Source organism: Hippichthys cyanospilos, chromosome 12 (assembly GCF_059441005.1).
Source record: "Hippichthys cyanospilos isolate Australia breed blue-spotted pipefish chromosome 12, RoL_Hcya_1.0, whole genome shotgun sequence".
Classification (NCBI taxonomy): Eukaryota; Metazoa; Chordata; class Actinopteri; order Syngnathiformes; family Syngnathidae; genus Hippichthys; species Hippichthys cyanospilos.
In genome coordinates, this window is record NC_142380.1 from 5,636,034 (window position 1) to 5,655,562 (window position 19,529).

The 19,529-nt window shown below is 43.9% G+C and overlaps 1 protein-coding gene across 1 annotated transcript in view; it reads right to left on the minus strand.

The window, feature by feature from the left end:
* cacna1eb (calcium voltage-gated channel subunit alpha1 Eb) overlaps nucleotides 1-19,529 on the minus strand; it is a 41,842-nt gene that overhangs the window by 11,224 nt on the left and 11,089 nt on the right. Inside the window, exons 5-21 of the mRNA XM_088430438.1 lie at nucleotides 18,684-18,823; nucleotides 11,416-11,519; nucleotides 10,947-11,105; nucleotides 10,333-10,523; nucleotides 9,377-9,480; nucleotides 9,174-9,289; nucleotides 8,488-8,541; nucleotides 7,208-7,288; nucleotides 6,904-7,113; nucleotides 6,722-6,834; nucleotides 6,221-6,333; nucleotides 6,008-6,139; nucleotides 4,982-5,051; nucleotides 4,428-4,545; nucleotides 3,846-3,913; nucleotides 3,700-3,767; nucleotides 1,030-1,776 (exon numbers count right to left, since the gene is read on the minus strand). Coding sequence (XP_088286564.1) covers nucleotides 1,030-1,776; nucleotides 3,700-3,767; nucleotides 3,846-3,913; nucleotides 4,428-4,545; nucleotides 4,982-5,051; nucleotides 6,008-6,139; nucleotides 6,221-6,333; nucleotides 6,722-6,834; nucleotides 6,904-7,113; nucleotides 7,208-7,288; nucleotides 8,488-8,541; nucleotides 9,174-9,289; nucleotides 9,377-9,480; nucleotides 10,333-10,523; nucleotides 10,947-11,105; nucleotides 11,416-11,519; nucleotides 18,684-18,823 — 2,588 coding nt within the window. The remainder of the gene's footprint in view (nucleotides 1-1,029; nucleotides 1,777-3,699; nucleotides 3,768-3,845; nucleotides 3,914-4,427; nucleotides 4,546-4,981; nucleotides 5,052-6,007; nucleotides 6,140-6,220; nucleotides 6,334-6,721; nucleotides 6,835-6,903; nucleotides 7,114-7,207; nucleotides 7,289-8,487; nucleotides 8,542-9,173; nucleotides 9,290-9,376; nucleotides 9,481-10,332; nucleotides 10,524-10,946; nucleotides 11,106-11,415; nucleotides 11,520-18,683; nucleotides 18,824-19,529) is intronic.

The window sequence follows — 19,529 nt, forward strand, 5'->3', positions numbered from 1 at the left end:
ATTTTATTCCCAAGGAAAGACAGGAATCTCCCCAAGAGAGTGTAGCAAATTCTCAATGAAGTCAAAGTCATTTCTTATGGGAGTGCAGACGTCTTCCCACGGGAGTAACTCCCAAGGCAATACAAGTATCCCAAGCTAGTACAGGTATTTTACAGACACAGTACAGGGTGCATGCGGTAGTAAAAGTACCTTCTCAAGGGAGTACAGGAATTTTCCCAAGGAAGTAAAAGAATTTTTCCAAGCGTATTTTACACAGGTAGTACAGGTACTGTACTGTATCTTCCCAAGTAAATAAAGGTATATTTCCAAGAGAATACAGTATCCCAAGGAAGTACACAAGGGACATAGAGAGCTCAGGTATTGTATCAAAAAAAAAAATCTTCCAAAGGAAGAACAGGTATCCTCCTAAGGTAGCGGAACTTGTCATAGTAGGTTTCCTCCTAATGGACTACAAGATCTTTTGAACCCATTCGCTGCCAGCCTTGTTCAAATGGATCTTTGATGTTGTTCGAATAAATGCAAAGCATGATTATGCAATGCATAATTGCAAAGCATTTTCCCAGCAATCCAACCTTGTCTAAATCACGAAAGAGAAAGTTGTCTGTGGAAGCAGTGAGCACAAGTAGAAAGAAGACACTGTGACCTTACTACAGGATAGAACGGTCTGTGGCCATTATGTTCTTGGAGAAGAAGATAGTACACACTGTATGAACTGATAGTATAGCACACGCACCTCCATCGCATGGCAATTGTGACAGTGCCCCAAAACCTTTAGGGAGGCGACGTTTAGGGCAACTCTAATGAAGAAACTAGGGCTCTCGACAGGATGTGTTGTCAGAGCGATAGGAGACTGTAACTACACATCTCTGTCTGTTCTCCTCACATGCAAAACGAACCTTAAGCCTCTTGTCTTCCTTTCTTGTGTATTGTTTGTTAAATGTTCCTAACCTGACAGATACCTTAGAATAAATTCGAAGTTTGAGGGAGGTCCACAACAGGAATAATGGTAAGGTTTTTCTGAAAGCCTACCTTCCATCTTCTCCAATGTCTGCGTAGGGGTTGACGATGCACATTCCAGAGTCATCGCGGTCCTGGCCTTCCGTCCCGGCTTTCTCCTCGCGCTCATCCCTCTCATCCAGGATCTTCCTCTCCTGACTGAGCGAGCGCTCGATCAGCGGCGCGTCCTGCGGCGTCCGCGCGCAGTCCAGGCTCTTGGCCTCGGCGCGGGCCTCTCTGTGTCGGTGGCGCCTGTGTCTGGCGCCTTCGTCCGGACCCTGAGCCGGTCTGAACTTGCGGGCCATCCTGTGCCGACCCCCGCCCGCAGTTCGGTGGTGAGCGCCGGTGGTTTTCTCCTCAGAGATGTTGACCAAAGGCTCGGCCGCTGGGGGCTCGGGTATGGGGACGGTTATGGACATGGGCGGCTCGGGTAAGGGCATCGCCACAGACATGGGGGACTCGGGTAAGTGGGCCGGGCTGGCTTCCGCCGACAGCGCGGGCGCGCGGTGGCCGCCGGGGGTTTCGGCGGTATCCTCGGCAGGGCTGCTGAAAAGCTCCTCCCTGCTGGCCATCTGGCGGCGTTTACGCAACTGATTTGCCCTCTGCTCCCACACGGACATGTTGACTTTCCTCCGCCTCTCGCGGCGGTTGGCGAAGGCGTTGGAGCTGTTGAGGGGCCGCTCGTCAGCGGCTGCCGTCGCCGCGTCGGCTTCATCGGGGAAGGTGGGTCGACCTCTGTGGATTGCCCGTTTCCTGTAGAGGTAGGGTCTTCTTCTGCCACTTAAGAGCATAAAACGCACAATATCAATACATGGCGGCAAACAAACGCATTTCGAAGGACTAGTTTGACATTTTGGACATTTGAGTGAGGTGGCCGATCCTTAGCCGATATCTACTGAAACTATGACATGTAGCTTTAGCTTTAGCCAAGCACGGGACGTACAATTGTGGAGAAACAGCTAGCCAACTTCTACCTCAAATGTTAACATCGGGACCCGATTCAACATTCACAGCAAAACTAGACGGCGCTGTTCGTTTTTGGACTCGACGAGTGAAGTCCTGCTAGTTGTTTCTCCGTGTGAAGCTCAAAATTTTCTAATTGTCAGACACATTTTCCAAAAGGTCAAACTACTGCTTGACTGGTGGAAAACATTCAAGTAGCATACCAGATATGCAAGAAAATAAAAGCAACATCAAAAAAAAAAAATAACAGGGGGTAGAAAAATGCTGTTACCAACTGAAACTTTCCAGAAAAGAGGAGACCTTTTCTGTGACTTTTAAAGTGTAATGGGAAAAATACTATATGAAATAGTCCAAGCGAAGGAAATAAAGGCATCCAAAAAAGAAGAAAACATGAGGTTACCTGAGAGATACGTAAGTGAAAAAACCCACAAAACCACAAAAGAGAAAGTGCAGGATTAACACAAAAGCAGAGTGTCAAATTGAAAGAAGAGAAGAAAATCTCCACAACTGTTTCAGGGACACATTTGGAGAGGAGACAGATGCATACCATTTTACTTACTGTTATTCATTCTGTTGTTGTCCATGTAATAAATGAGTGATGATTTGGAAACAAGACATTAGTTTTACAACATACACAGAACAGTAGTGGCACGGTCCTAAATGGGACCTGAGACCAACAACATGGCCGAGTCTACGCAGGCCTTGATGAGGAACGACAACAAATGTATGCGTTAAAAAAATCCACGTGACAAATGCTGTCTCATGGGGACCATCTTGGCCAGTGCCACTTTACAACAAGACAACACGATGGAACCGCAAAACACGACAACACTTTTTACAGTCAAACAAACAAATGTTTCAGTGAGAGAGTCTTAGCACACTGCTGGGTTCAAATAACCCCCGGATCAACATGCAGAGACTTAAACTGCACAGAACGTTTTATATATTGATCAAAAATGTTAATTGTCGCAAACGTAATTCCCGATCATTCAAAAATAGTCTTGGCCATTTTGCAATATAAAATATCGAATTTACATTTGGTATAGGTGCAATTTCAAGGGTTACTACTTTTACTGTACTGATATGCAGGCAGGTATATGTCAAAAGAGAAAAGTAAATGAAGATTTCAATATACCATAGAAACATCTTTCTTAAATTAATTTAACTAGCCCAATATACATCATCAGTAGGTCACCCGAGGAGTAGATCATGTGACGTACCTCCAGAGCTTTAGGTCCGGTGGAAAAGCACAATATATGAGGTACCATTTATTGTTTTGTATTTATATAAAACAAAAAAGCTCTGCATGTGAATGCTGTCCATTTTTATCGACCCAACAATCGAAAGAAGCAAAACTAATACTGTACACACAGCCCTTGAGCAAGCCATGTCCATGCTTGGATGAGACACTCTTATTTCATCTTTTTTTTTTTTTTTTTAATTAGCACCAGGTCATCCTGTTTGTCTTTGAGATGCTGAAGTCATCATTGTGAGATTTACCATACAAAAGTGTGTCTGACTGACTGATGTCGGGTCACGACCCAGCGAGTGACTGCCGAGCATTAGCATTATTACAGCATCATGAACCCTACTGCCATTTTGCTTTCTTTGTGATATCATATTTGTGGGAGGTACACAGCAGTGCTCAGGATCCATTCGCCAAATGAAGCATTACAAGTCAATTGTCCTCCGTTTTCTCATCCCGGCATGGTCATACATTGATGTTAAGCCTTAACTTACTCGGATATTAAGCCATCTCTGCCTCTGGCATACCGTTGGTTGAAGAACTCTTCCTCCTCCTCTTCATCCTAGGAAACGCAACAGGCAACGTTTTTGAGTTCAGTGGCACTTGTGTTTCAGGTTATATATAAATGTATATAAAATACCTTGGTCAGTTCCTGTGCATTGGCCAGATTGTCCACAGCGATGGCCAAAAACACATTGAGGAGAGTGTCTGTCGCGGAAGGTCAGGTACAAACACGGTTATTGATTTGCAAGGGCTTCATCGAATGGAACCGGTGCACGCACAATCGACGATGGGGAAAATCCAGCAGAGGAATGCTGCGATTCTTGGAAAGATTTTATGTTTTTTATGAAGAGCTTTTTGCGCAAGTAAGACCATTGTATTGATATCAAAGAAGAAGATGAGACAAGTTCAAGCTTGTCAACTGTAATTACAAATTCAGGGCACTAGGTGATGCAGTAGTGCTCCCATTGTCACTCTGTGCAGTTATAAACTATCAAAAATGTTTCTCTAAATGACATTAATGATCAATCCATGCATCCATTTGCTAGAGCCGCTTATCCTCAAAAGGATCAGAGGCTTGCTGGTGCCTATCCCAGCTGATTTTGGGCAGTAGGCCGGGGACACCCTGAACTTGTTGCCAGCCAATTACAAAATGTTTTCTCTTTCCTAGGAGGGCTTTGCAAAAAACGAGTAAGGTTATTCTGGGTCTCATCAAGGATACAATTTCCAAATAGGGTGAGCACAATGAAGTAGATGGACGACCACATGCCGTACTGCACGCCTCCTTGCGAGCGAATCCCGTTGTACATCACTTCGTTCCAGTCTTCGCCCGTCAAGATCTGAAAGAAGATCCGGAGTCCAGATCCTTATCCACCATTCACACGGTCGACTCACAGTTTCAAAAATTCTGCATTAACAAACATACTGCTTTGAGGCGTTCATTGTGATTCTGTGGAATACCATATTTGTATGCATGATAGATTACTTTCATATCCTGAGTGGCATGTTTAAATATCACTGAATCCAATTCACATTGTGGACAAAGACTTTTTTTTTTGTGCGTGCGTTCAGTAGCTCTGACGTTTGTTTAGTTCATGTTTGCGATGTTGCGGCGCGCATATGCGCATGGAATGCGTGGGCGAGCTGCGGAGGCGGGCTGGGGACCGCGGGCGGGCGAGCGCGCGAGCGAGCTGTCTAATCTGTGCCCGGGGTGAGAAATCTCCCGGGGTGCAATGTGTCATGCAGGCAAGGGGAGGAGGAGGAGGGGGAGCAAACCTGAAACACTGTCATGATGGCAGCTGGAAACGTGTCAAAGTTGGTGGGAGTGTAATCTTCAAAGATGAACCTAGAGGGGCAGCAAGATGGGGAAGAAAAGAGCGGGGTCAGAGAGGACTTGCGAAAAGTGACCTGGACGCAGCCGTCTTCACACCCTGATTGTCTACACAAAAGCAGTGCTATTTAAAAATGCATAATCTCTCCCCCGTAGATGTGTTAAAAAAAAATTGGTCCACATGGCTCTGATGATTAAAAAAAAAAAATCGTTGCATAGTGCGGTTTTATTCGGTTAAAAGCATGCCAGGCCGCTAGGTAGCAGTATTGTCACCAAATTCTGCCCTGTCAAAAATAATGTCACCGTCTTTAGAGGGAAATAGGGTAGAATGATGACGTAAATCTCCGGTTTATGATTGAGAATTATGGAGAATTTGGCCACTCTCCACTTTGGTTAGAGTTTTTGAGACTTTCAGTTATAAACCTGATCATGTACAGGAAATAGAGCAAATGTTTACTCCCCGTTTGCAAGAATTCTGACCTTAAGAATAGTCTACACGTAGATTTTTTTTTTTTAATACGAAGAGAGTGAAAATATGCGAGTTTAACTAGCTCTGGTTACGTGTAGACAAGGGCTGAGGGTCTTTGCACTCTATGTCTATTTTAATTCCTCACACTTTTTTTTTCTTCCCATTCACTTATCCTAATTTCAACATAGGCCCTGATCTTTTTTTTTCGTTTTTCTCCCTATTTTTTTCCCCGTGAGCTCAAATTTACTTCAAAATGCCTTGCTCATTCACTCTAAGTGCCCATATTGACATCACTCCCATGTCCAATTTCAATCATTCAACCCATGCGAAAATTTCGACATCAAAACTTCAATACACAGAAGAAAAAATCAATTTTGGTGTTTTCTGTGGACCACAAAAGGTGTGTTACTTAGAAAACAACAGCGAAGGGGCGTCATTGGCATCCACGCCAAATGGATGAATAGCATTTGGGACACACAACCAGACACGCCTCTAATCCTACCGTCCTCCGAAAAGCTGCATCCCCAGCAGTGCGAACACCACGATGAAGAGGAAGAGCAGGAAAAGCAGGCTGATGATGGACTTCATGGAGCTCATGAGCGACACCACCAGGTTCCGCAGCGAGGCCCAGTATCTGCCACAGAGCAAATAAAAGTGCTGCCGGCTATCCAAAAGCGTCAAGCTTGAGTCGGGGGGGTGTCTGTGTCCTACTGACTTGGTGATCTTGAAAATCCTCAGGAGTCTCAGCGCCCTCAGCACGCTGATTCCAAAGGACATGCCGGGCCGGAAGAAGCCGTAAACCACCTCAAAGATGCTGCCCACAATAACCTGCAAAACAGCAGCGAATATGCAGCTCCAAACACGGTGGTTTTTTTTCATTATTTAAACATTTCCTAGGTTGTGGATAAATACTTAATACATCGACATTGTGAAGAAATTTGATACAATTATTTGGTTGTTTACGTCATTAGGATTTTGTTTAGTTAATTTTAACACAATGAAGCCCATAGCTTCTTTTCAATATATGAGAAGTAGTGGAATTGAAAATGTTTGTTTCTGCATGACATTTTTCATAACTAGCATGCATTACAGGAGGCCCTCCATTTTTTTTTTTTTGATTGCATTCAGGCCAAAAACACTCCATAATTTGGCTTCTTGTACACTGAAATCTTTCAACAAAATAAAAAAAAAGGACCATCTCTTGAGATGCACTCACGCCACAGTCGAAGCAGTTGAAAGATGAATGGAAGTAGAGACGGAAACCCAAACCATACATCTTGAGGAACATCTCGGCGAGGAAGAGCCCGAGGAACACAAACTCTGCATAGTCTGGGGAGAGCGATGCAAGGTGTGAGATGACAAGGTTAGCTTCGTTCGGGCACGGAGGCATCCACGCACAGAGGAAGACGGTGAGCCAGTCGGGCTGGTTGTGGTGCACGATGGCCACGCAGATGGTGTTGAGGGCCACCAAGCTGAGCACCGTCAGGTAGAAGGTGTCCGTCTTCACCATGCGGCGGATGGAGATGCGTAGCATGCGCTCCTTGCGCCGCAGGTAGGCGGCAGGACCGCGACGCCCGCTGCGGAAGTTCATCCTGGAGCGCGACATGCCTGCCGGACGGGGCAAGCGGGCAAACGTTGGCCACGCCATCGCAAAACTCCGCCCCGAAGGAGATGGGGGTTAGGAGGCGAGTCGGGGGCTCACTGGCAGTGGACATGTCGGCGTACTTGTCGTCGCCCGGAGCTCCTCGACGTGCGCCCGTCTTCTTACTGGCTCTCTTCAGCACTTTTCACACACAAAGGCAAGCTCAATGCACTTTTGCCAGTCATTGGATTTCAGAAAATCGACAAAAAAAACTATTAGGCTCGGTTCACACTGCGGGGCTTAATGCACCGTTCCGATTTTTTTTTTGTGAAACCAGATTTTCTTCATTATGTCGTTCACATTTCCAAATAAACGCAACCTGTATGTGACCAGTGTTTGAACGCCAATTAGTCTAAAGTTGAGGACACACACACAGTGGGCACACTTCATGTTTGTGTGGCTAAACGGCTGTCATACCGGTGCCACAATATTTTTAATCTGCTACATTTAAGGTGGAAAGGTGCGGTATTTCACCATGGCATTTTGTGCCGTGACAGCAACGTTTCCCTTGCTAGCTCGAAGCGAGTGGGAAGAGAGACACAAACACGCAACATACTTTTTGTTCTTCCTTCTTAATTAAAAATCACTTTTGCCTTTTTGAGACGTCCAAGTCGGACGAAGGCGACTAGGCTTTTTCTATATACAGCAAAAAATATGCACACATATGTTCTCATGTACACAATTGTACTTGTAGGCCAACATTATGCCAATACATTAAAAAATTAATGAAGTCAACATTGTTTGCTTGACAAAAAAATAAAAACAAAATATGTTTGAAATAATAATATTAATTAAAAAAAAAACAGCTAGCTGATTTAATGTGACAGAAATAGTACGTCAATTATGGGACGTTTGCCATGCACTTGTTCACGATCCCAAATCTAATTGAAAATATCGCTACCATAGAGAGATCTCAAAAATCTTCCCAAACCAGAAAGTTTGTTCAACAGTTCAGATTGCATCATGAAAATCACCATCATAACAAGCCATTTTCAACACTGTAACCATTATAGAGTATTTTGACCATTTGTGAGTCATTTTCATCCAGATTATTTTCACAGTATTTTACCCAAGGGGTGGCATATTGAAATTTGATATGTTGTCTGGGTGAAATTTCAGCTCCTTAGTGTCTTCTCTCAATGTTTTCCCTTTGGTGTAAAGCTCAAAGGATTGGACAAAATATTTCATAAGAGTTAAAAGAGTTAAAAGCATTGTTTTTTAAAATAAATTCGGAGGTTTGGGCCCTTTGCTGGAGCTATGCAAAATGAGTCAGCGGACACTTTACATGTTGAAAGACCATAGCAATGCAAGTTACGCTAGGTATTAAAGTGAGACCTTACCATCTAATGGCGACCTCCCAGAGTTCTTGTTCTCCTCTGCCAGCATGACCTCCTCTGTAACCACCGAAAAAGGCGACCATTAAATAATGTCCGGGGGCCTTTTATTCCTAAAATCGCAGATGGCGGGGAGGCATTGAGCAGGATTTAAAAATGAGAACATTCTTGCAAGGCAGAGTACAGCCATGGAAGTGCACCACATTATAAACAGGCCTCAGTGTGTGCTGCTGTTTTGTTAAGCACTGAGGTTAGACAATTCAAACCAATTGCAACCACGAGGTTTGGTGCCCACGTATCAATAAGCCGCTCCAATCATCAAAACCCTTGATATTAATTTGCAAATTCTCCACGCGCTGACTAAATGGGGCGAGCGCCTTTTCATCCAATCGAGGAAAAGGGGTGTACGCGGAGCGGCCGGTTGCGACAGCGGGCGCCAGAAGTAAACGTGTGCGAGCTCCTCGAGAGAAGGGGGCTCTTATTCCCTCCTCGGCGTCAGCGCTCGCTCGCAACATCTCCGAGTGGCGCTTCCCGCGCTGGCGCACTCCAGCCAGTGCGCACACATTGACTGTGAGCCAGTGAGTCACTGTCACTTTTTTCTCCCCCTCTACTTGCGTGGGAGAAGCCCGCCGCACATATCCGGGAACGATGTCGTGGGCTGAGTTGAGCGCAGTAGAAAATGGCTGCAGTACCTGCCCTGTCTATCCAGGCGCGGTAGCCGTTGAGCTCGCGCTCCACTTGCTGCTGCCGCCGCAGCTTCATGAAGGCCCGCCTGTTCTCCACCCGCTCCCTCTCCTTGGCAAACTCCCTGAGGCGGGAGACATTTGCAAAAAAAATTAAAACGCAAGAAAGTTAAAGCCAGAGCCAAGTCCAAAAGAGGACAGGTCGCACCCACCCGGAAAGGACACCCAGCACCAAGTTGAGCACAAAGAAGGAGCCGATAATGATGAGCGGGATGAAGTACATCCAGTTCCACGTGGGGCCCAAGGCATCATTAGTCTGAAATTGCATTACATACCGCAGGAACAATCATTCATATGTCAAATTGATTTTACTTGTTAAAAAAAACAAACGTGTCACTCATTTGTGAGGAATCCAAAAGAGTTTTTTTCAGCACATCAATATTTTTTACTTAGTCACTTGCAAGGAACGCTTATCAATGTTTTTCAACCAGTGTGCACAGTATTGTTCCGCAAGATGAAGATTTTTTTATTTTGGAAACAATGTGCCGTCGTCTGTGAGTAGTGTTGCAGCGTAATCATGTAATATATGCCCATCACCAATAGGTGGCAGCATAGTACTTTGAGATATGTTCTTAAAGAAGTGGTGTCCAAACTACGGCTAGGGGGGCTATTTGCGAACCACCATCCATATTTGGCGGCCCGCGGCCATCTTGAAAAACACGTTTTGACATGGCGCGCAATGCAATTTAAAAAAATTAAGATTTTTTGATGGTAAACGGCGTTATAAGAGTGTAAAAAGAAATCCAATTTTGCCTCAATTTTGGAATAAAAAAATAATTACAGTAAAAATGTAGTTAGTGTCTTGACTTATTTGACATTTTTTTATTCATTTAAAGTAGAAAAATAGATTCAAGTGCCTTCAACGGAAAGCTCTTGGACACCCATGTCTGATGTCTGTTCATTAAACATGGATTGGATTAACTATGCATAATTAATAAAGGTTAGAGAGTTTCAAATTTAAAAATGTTTGGCTGTTGGTGTGCCTTGAGAATTTCCGAAACAACAAAGTGGGCCTTGGCACAAAAAAGTGACACCCCCCCCCCCAAAAGTCATGTATGTGTGTGTACTTATGTATTTATTTACTGCATATATGCTGTATATATATTACGTTGTAGAGAACAGCCGTCCATCCCTCCATGGTGATGCACTGGAAGACAGTGAGCACGGCAAATAGGATGTTGTCAAACTGCGTGATGCCATCATTGGGTCCGATCCAGGTGTCGTTGCAGTCGTAGCTCTCCGGACACTTGCGCACGCCGCACGCAAAGGCCAACTCAGACGAGTCCACTGTTTCGTTGTCTTGAAAAAACACGAGGAACAACAGTGTGTTAGGATGGAAAACACGCAGAAGGTTGCCACTTTGCACACCATCTGTTAAGTGTCACAAGCAGAGGTCTCACTCTAGCAGCTTGGAAGTGACCCTCGACTGTCGTGAAGGTCACTTACTCATGTGCTCATTGCAAGATCTGAATTTATTCGGTCGACTCGATAAATTATGCCATCTTCTAGCGGCCATCTTACGCTGCCACTTGTTAAGGCAGCAACCCCAGAACACACATATTTTTCTGCATTTTCACATTATTTTCAGGCAAAAATTATATGGAATACGGTTGAACCAATAAGTCAGGCACTGCATGCACATGTCATAGGTGAGAACACCATTTTTAAATGTTCACTCTTCGTCACATTTGTATTTGACTGAGGAAGGAGTGTCGCGCATACCTAGGATGTGAACGGACGGCAAGCAGGTGTGGTGAAGCTTCCCGCTGTAGAACTCCAGGCCGATGATGGCAAACATGAGGATGGCGAAGAAGAGGAGCAGGCCGATCTGCAGCAGAGGGACCATGGCCTTCATGATGGACTTGAGCACAATCTGCAGGCCTGAGGGGAAGAAAGGCAGCATGACAAACTACAAAGTACTACTTACTTTAGTACTAAGGATCCTCATCATTACATTCGTTCAACCCTTGTGCAGTATTTTGCCAAATCCTTTATCCGTACATCAAACGCACTTCACGTCAAAGGAAAAGCATTGAAAGAAGACACCAGGGAGCTGAAATTTCACCCAGATGGTGACAGCATGTCAAAGTTCAACATGGCATAACCATTTAGTGATCACACGACCAGGAAACTGCCATACCAAATACACTTTCTGACTTTTGTAGTCCATCAAAGAGCGTAGGGAACTCACTGGGGATGCCGGAGACCAACTTGAGGGGTCTCAAGACTCGCACGGCCCTCAGAGTCCGAAGGTCCACGGGGATGTTCATGTGCGCTCCCGCTGTTGCCAGGATCCTAAAAAATGGAACAGACACTCGTCGTCACTTGAAGAGCAAAAAGATTCTCTTTTGTTCTAGCCAGGTCAAGACGCTGCAAAAAAAGTCCTGAAAAGAATTAGGAAGGCGCCCTCAACAGGTACGCCGACATTCTCATATATGGCGATGCAAAAGTGCGAATGGACCATTTGCATTTGGCGATGCCACAGACGACATCTTATTTTTTCCAAACAAAAAATATATACTGTACATCTGGCATACATATGTATAAAATAGATCTGGCAGGCATCGCCATACTCACGACTGCTCCCACGCGCACGCTGACGTAGCTCCGCCTACGCGCAACAAGCAAAAACTATCAAATGATTCTTTCTTGTTAATTAGTTTCAGCCATGGCCACGGGCAGCGTACAAAATCATGCAAACTATAGTTTTTGTCTTCCTATATTTGACAATGGTATGTTTGCATATGAGTGCTTGTTTGAGGATAGGAGGCATCGGGCGTCACATGGCAGAGACTCAAGCGCGGGCCCACGCACAAGCTCTCCTGAAAGCCGGAGCGGGAGCGCACCTTGACGAGTGTGAACGCGCGTTAGCGCACGTGTGGAGAGAGACGGACGATGGAGATTTTGCAGAAATAGCCTTCGCTCCAAAAGGCAGCAGGCGGGCTCACTGTTTCAAGGCCCTTTACGATGCTTTTCGCCTGTCTCTATAGAATCAAGCGCTTCTCACAACGTGTGAATGTGCATTCATTTCAAGTCAGCAGAGGTAAAGTAGCGGCTCTGCAAATTCAGAGAAATTCAAAGAAAGGATCGTCCCAAAATTGGAGGACATTTTACATTCCACTCATCAAATTGTAGATGCATGAGAAATATAAAACATGCAGTTTTTGAGTGAATTTACTTGTCCTGAGACCAAGTCTAAATAAATAATCAAAAGAATCCTTGAAAATAGTTTTAAACATACTAAACAAGTCTAAAGTAGCCTCTAAAATGACATTTTCTCGTCCCACACCCTGTAATGACCAAATTGAATCTCAATTGAAACAATTCAGAATGTAATTCAAATATTTTTTTGCAATTGTGGGAACATTTGTTTTAATAAAGAGAACAGTTCAATAATTATTATATTAATTCATATGTATCCCTCAACATGCAACAAGAAGAAGAAATCTCCTGAAATGCTGGACTTGACATCACCAAACAGTTTTCCAAAAGAATGGGTTGCGCAAAAGTGTGTCCTCTCTTCTATTTTTCATATTTGTATAAGATAACCTTACTTCAATGTCTCCCTCTTCTTCTTAAGTGTTTTGTTGTTTGATTTTGCAGGAGCGCTCCAAATGCTTATTAACTGAAGTTGAATTCTTCAGCAGAAGGTGGCCAGCAATCAGGGAAAAAAAAACAGCTCGACACCGCTTCAAGACTTCTTGCCATGTGACTGAACAACAACAGAGAACATAAACACACAACTGGAACACACAAACACACAACAGGAACACACCCCTGTTGTCGAAAGTGTTTTGACTAGCGTCAGCTCCTCTCACGGTTCGGGTTAGTTGATGACCCCGAGCTCTGTTTAGACAATCGGTTTGCTGTTTTTTTTAGAGCTATTTGTTTGCAAAAAAAAACAAACACTTTGCTGTGTGATGTTTGTTAATACGTGTATTACTGAGCCAACTATTCATAAGCATCATTGGTCTAACAGTCATTCAATCTTGGTGATTTTTCAGGCTTCAGTTGTCAGACAAACATTTGCAAATAAATGTGTAACAAATTAAAATCCAAGCTTGGCAGAGGTTTTTGCTGTACTTTGTGATTTTTTTTTCCTTCTTATTTCATGCCTTACCAAATTGGGAAAGAGAGGCTGAGGTCTTTCAGCTCAACTCTTCATTGTGTCCATGAAGCACCGCTGCAAAGTGGCTGTGAGAAAGCTGAATTAATGACATGCAGCCTCTCCCACACACCTCCACCTACACTCCACAACGCCGCCAACAGCAAACACAGCACACAGCAATTGCCATTTGGGCACAGCTCCGTTTCTGCGCCTTGGACACATTAATGGCTTTCATGCAAGCGAAACAACACCAACTCGTTGATGAGGACCTCTTGGATCGGATCTATGTCACGGTGTGGCTTTTGGAACAAGCAATATTAACTGACACGAAAAGAAATTGGGCTCAGAAATTCAAGCAAAGATGCGCTAACTTAGCTAGCTTACTGTAACCCCTTTAACATTCTTAGCTAGTAGGCTACTAAGCGCTAAGTTAGTTAGCTAATTTAGTTTATCTGCCCTTTGACCTCGATTTGACTTTCATCCAAACTTGAAGGTTGCGTTTAATCTAGGAGCAAAAACACAGGAGGACACCTTTTTTTGTTTTGCGCTAACAAATAATGTCTGTGATTTTACGATCACCTGGGGGCGACTGTGGCGCTAAGTTTAGGAAGCGAGCCATCAACGGCACATGGGAGCCATTTTAGCACTGAACAAAAGCATTGGCCTCCGCCTGTGGCTCGCGTAGGACACTTGCACACCTCATTCAATGAGCCGACAGGTACCTCCTTCGTTGCCACGTGCTCGTTATCGTTTTTTTTAATTGAGCCGCACGTCCCAACAGATTGGCTCGTAGCAATTAATACCAAATGGAAATGGACGCCGGCAGCGCTGGCCCAGTGGCCTCGATTGGATCCCCCCGCGGCTTCCGTGACACATGTGCGCGCTTTCTTTTAAGTCTGACTTACTTGTACTTGACTGGTTGTGTGTGTGCGTCTGTTTTTGTGCACGTGTGTGCGTGCGTGACAGATAGACAGAGAAGCAGATGTGTAGCGATATAAATGTGTCAGATGGCAGGCAGGAAACCAGGCCGTCCGTCACCAAAATGGGTTTCAAATTAAGCAACATGATCTCCGGGTCACACGAAATACTGAAGACTTACATGAATTCCATGCAAAAATATCGACGGCGTAAATTGTTTTCTGCCCACCTGCCTTCGGCTGTCACACAAGGCTGCATCAAAGATATTCTATGACAGCTCTACCACCTCAAAACATGTCCTCTGTCATTTGCAATTGCAAGGTAAACCATTACTCCAACTCCTACAGATTACTCCGTGAAATCTTGGGGGTGATCAGCAAACAGTTTCCCATTAAGTCCCTGCACATTTACAACAGCGGCAAGATGTTTTTCTGTAATCTATATTGTTCACCTGTACTTGTCTGAAATGTGTATCTATTTGTCTGTATTTCGTACATGTGGCATCCACTTCAACCTGTGGGCCTGGAAGGGGGCTCCTCCTACCTGTGGTCCCTTCTGGAGGTTTCTGATTTTCCCCTAATCGGGGTTTTGTAGTTTTTCCTTCCCCTTCTGGGAGCTTTGACAGGGGATGCTGTTGTGTACCTTACACCAAAAAGATGTCTCCGTATGACTTCTTTTTTCGAAAGAAGTCTCGACATGACCTCTTTTCTTCTGTGAAGGCCTTTGAGACTTTGTTGATTTAGGGCTATACAAATAAAATTTGATTGATTGACTGAAGATGATTGGCAGAAAACTTTCGTGGAGCAAGAGTCTCTAAAGTGGCGAAAAGTTGCCAAAACGCAGAGTGTATTTCGAAAGGTCATTTCATGACTGATCTGCTCTTACCGCAGTCCTGTCAATCATCTAAGGACAACTAACAGTCCTGACCAACTCTCCGTTTAAAGGGTTAAGACATCCCGTTAGCCCAGCACAGCTCTATCGCCGCATCGCCGGGCAACGAACATCTGTGTAAGCCGGTGTCGGAAAAGATACGTTCTGGTTCTCACTGCCTAAGTTCTAAAGCATCTATCCATCTTACGCCATCCCGCCGCCGACAGTACAACAGAATTTTGGAAATCTGGAGAGATGGAGCGTTTTTCAAGGGGAAAATTGTCCTTTGCATGATATAACTGCAGTGGAATATTTTAGGATTAAGCAAAATCAATAAAACAATTTTTTGTTTTGTTTTGGGGTTTCTTAATACTTGAAGCTTCAAAGACACAAATTTAAACAGCGCAGTCATGTGGTCTGTAAGATAGCGTGCATGGACAAGTGAAAGGGAAGATTCTTATGGCTAGGACGGAGGGACTACAACAAAACAATGATATATGTTTGTGTTGAACTCATGTGTCTGTCAAGGTCGTCTCATTCCAGCTATACATACCTCACATGTATGTTAAGTGAAAGGTTCGAACAAAACCAGATGGTGAATGAACAGCAAAATGTTATGCGGAATACTTATTTTCCATTACATTGCCATCTTCTGGTCCAAATAAACGTAAACAAGTTTCTGTTCAAAATGACCGCCGGGTTTCAAACATTGACATTTGCCCCAAAAATCTCAACATTTGCAAATGGGAGATTATTGGGGAAGAAATCATTTGTTAAGGGGTATTTCACAAGCATTTGAAGCATTAGAAAATTCCACAAAGATGGTGGCCAATCGTCACCTTGTGACCTTAAGCACTTTAACTTGCTAGACAAATGAGGAAATGTGATATGAGTGATAATTTCATATTTTATGTGCCATGTGCCTTGCGGTGTGCCATGCATTAGAAAAGTGAAAGTAGCTTCCACCTCTCACTCACTCACTCACTCACTCACTCACTCACTCACTCACTCACTCACTCACTCACTCACTCACTCACTCACTCACTCACTCACTCCAACCAATTACAAACACTCTCAAATGTGGAGGCCTGGGAATTAAAGGTTTCAAACTGATAATTGGCCAACCTAGTTTTCACTGCAGATGTAAAAATATTTCCCCTCTCGCGACTATCAATCGCTTCGGCAAGGATCTTGCTGCGATTCAAACAAATATGTTTCAGCGGTTGTGACTGAAAGCAGTCCACCAGCAAAGAATTTGATCCTTGCCAAATTATGTGCGCCGTTTTCGCAGCATCAGCAAAACTGTCCTTCTAAATTGATTTGCGCGGCATGCGGAGGGCAGGGCCTTTGGGGAGTCTGAGGAAGCTAATTTAGCGACGCGACCATAACGACACGATCCGGTGAAAAGCTGGTGTGAGCCACCCACTGTTTTATAGTTGAAAGTGCCCCTCGCACTCTCCAGCCGTTTAAAGCGCTCATGTTTTTCTGATCACTCATAATCCTGCTGCTGCCAGTGCAGAAATTAAAAGGAAATAAATTTTCCACTCACTGGCAAAATCTGCTTGGTGTCACAGACCTTTCTTTTAGGAGAGCTCAGTTCAGGTGCCAGAGGTGCCGTCTCCCAAAGTGAAAGATGGAAAAATGTATAAGTTAACTCTGACAGGGTGTAATTCCCCGCGATCGTATACAAGTGTGCTTCCAGCTGGCCCATTCTTCTTTTCATGTCCTTCAGTCTATTCACCAGTGGTGGGTAACTTATATTATTTGCTGGTTCGACACTTGTCAGTGCCCCGTCCCCTTACGCCAACGAAAACAAAGTCACCTAATGGCTTTAATCTTAAACTATAATACGCCATAAGGTTGTTTTTCTTGCATCTGAGGGAATGCAGGTGTAACAAGAACGCAAATAGCAATCATGTCTTCTGGATGGCAATATCATGCTTTGCATGATACTAAAATGCTGGATGTCGGTTCTCATTTATACCTGCTTGGCTAACTTATTTAGATGAAGGTTTTCAAAACGTTTCATTCAAATTGGTCTAAATTTAATCTGCCACATACACTACAAGTAAAACAAAGTATTGCTGAGTATTGCTAATTAGGGAATTAAAAAAAACTTCTATCTTGCATTTCCTGGCCAACCAATCAGAGAAAGCATGCAAATTTGTTCTTCACCCGTTGGTTACTTGAAAGAGTGACTGCCTTTCAGTGGAAAAACATCCCAGAATGCTCTTATCAGCAAGGAATATTTTAATGTAAAACATATTAAAAAAAATACAAAAAAATCTCTTGAAATTTTAATTGTAAACATTACTCTTAACTTTCAGTTGGCGAGATTGTGTATAGTATGCATTTTGATTTATGAAAGCAGGACTGAGAAAGGAAGCAACTGCAAATAAAACTCCAGTAAAGTTAGCTGTTAATGACAACTAGTGAATTGAACTATTTTTTTCACTGAACTGATCATATGTCTCCACTGTGTGGTGGTGCTGTAAAGTGACAATAGTCACTTTAACTGTAGACTGATTACAATTTGTACTGTAAAGATGCAGCAATATATATTTACATATACTTTACATACTCCATATATAAAGGAGCATAAGATGGTCAGATTTAAAGATGGATGAGGTAGGTGTCTGATTGAAACAAGATGTAAGCGGTCCTTGAATGCGTATGCCGCTCGGTTCCTGCGCAATTAATTCACTAAAGCCTGCGCTCAAATTAAGCCTCGCATTGTGTGTGTGCGTATTTTATGAGGTTCGACACCCCCTCTCGCAACTTCTCAGTGAATGGAGCGAGGCGCGGATGGCTTTTAGAAACAAGTGCCGATCTATTTATCCACCCACCCAACGCGGAAGGCAAAGACTGGTTGCCGCTCCATGGAAACACGCATGTCAGCGGCGACGCTGAATGGAGGGAATCTTGTTGACAAAAGCCATCATCGGGTCAAGCGTCTTGTTATCACCATGGAGGCCTCTACGTTGTATCAACATGACAAAAAAAAAAAAAATCTTTGGCTCTGCCAACCACAGCCTAGTAAACGCACACTGTTGAAAACAAAGATGGTTTAAATGTCCAATGTGGTACCGACGTGTAAGAACATCGCAAATATCTGTTGGGGTGCCACAAGTAACAAAATGGCCTCCTGCGAAAACTGCCAATATTCTCATGCAATATCACAACTCATACTGCAAACGTCCAGTCAACAGATGTAAAATATCCAGTACGGATGGCGTAAATGTATGCTGCGCCACGCGCAATTATACAAATTGTGTCAGTATACATCGCGATAATGCAAATGAAGACAAACGATATCGCCAATGTGAACTCACGGCTGACAAATTTCAAACACCAATTACCCACAATGCAAATGACCACTCCTGATGTTCAACATCTATAGGAAAAAGCCAAATGTTGATTGATATTTTGAAGCTGAAAAGATAAAAGAATTGGATTGGAACGAAGAAGAAAAATGGCGGCGGGCGACCGCTGCCAACGGCCTCACCCGAGGAGCGCATTTGCGAAGTTTGCCATTGCCATGGAAACGGGGCCGCGCCACTCACCCGCTGAGCACCACAATGAAGTCCATAACGTTCCAGCCGTTCCTCAGGTAGGAACCTTTGTGGAAGACAAAGCCCAGCGCCACCAGCTTGATGCCCGCCTCCAAGCAGAAGATTCCAATGAAGTAGGGTTCTGTTTTCTCCTGCGCACAAAAAGACAGGCAGCTGTCAAAATAATGACACATAGTTTGTCACATGCCTTGACAGCGTGAAACTTCAGCCATCTTTATACTCATCCGATGTCAATTATCACATGCGTGACCGCAGGAATTGACCTATGTTTAGTAGCGATAACGATAATGATGATACGACGTCATGAAGAGGGCGGGACACCTGCAAGGTGAGAGGCGGGTTTAAATTTCATTTCAATTGTTTCATTTCTGATGCTTCTACTTAAAGAGCCGGTATCCCGGAAATGACCATAATTCTATTGTGATACTTACAATAATTACCGTAACGGGATGAGCTAGAGGGCGAACCTCAGTTGTCTGTTAGCAGCGAGTGTCTGTTGCAGCTATGACATTATTTTCAATAAAAGAAGTGAGCAGACTGAACTTCTGTCCGAGTCATCCTTGTTCACACGCAATGGAGAGGATCATGTACATTGATTACGATGTACGGTTACAGAACATGGAAAAGTCAGTGAGGGTTTTTGGCATATACAAACAATTTTATATAATAAATTTAATAGAACACTGATGCTGCGCACCTGCGGGTATTTATGGCAAAATGAACTCGATCTGCTTGGCGAGGAGAAGGAAAAACAACTGCTTCCAGCGCATTCACTGTTACACTGGCGCCATGTTCACTTACTGCTCATAATGTGAGAAATTTGAAACTCACTTATCG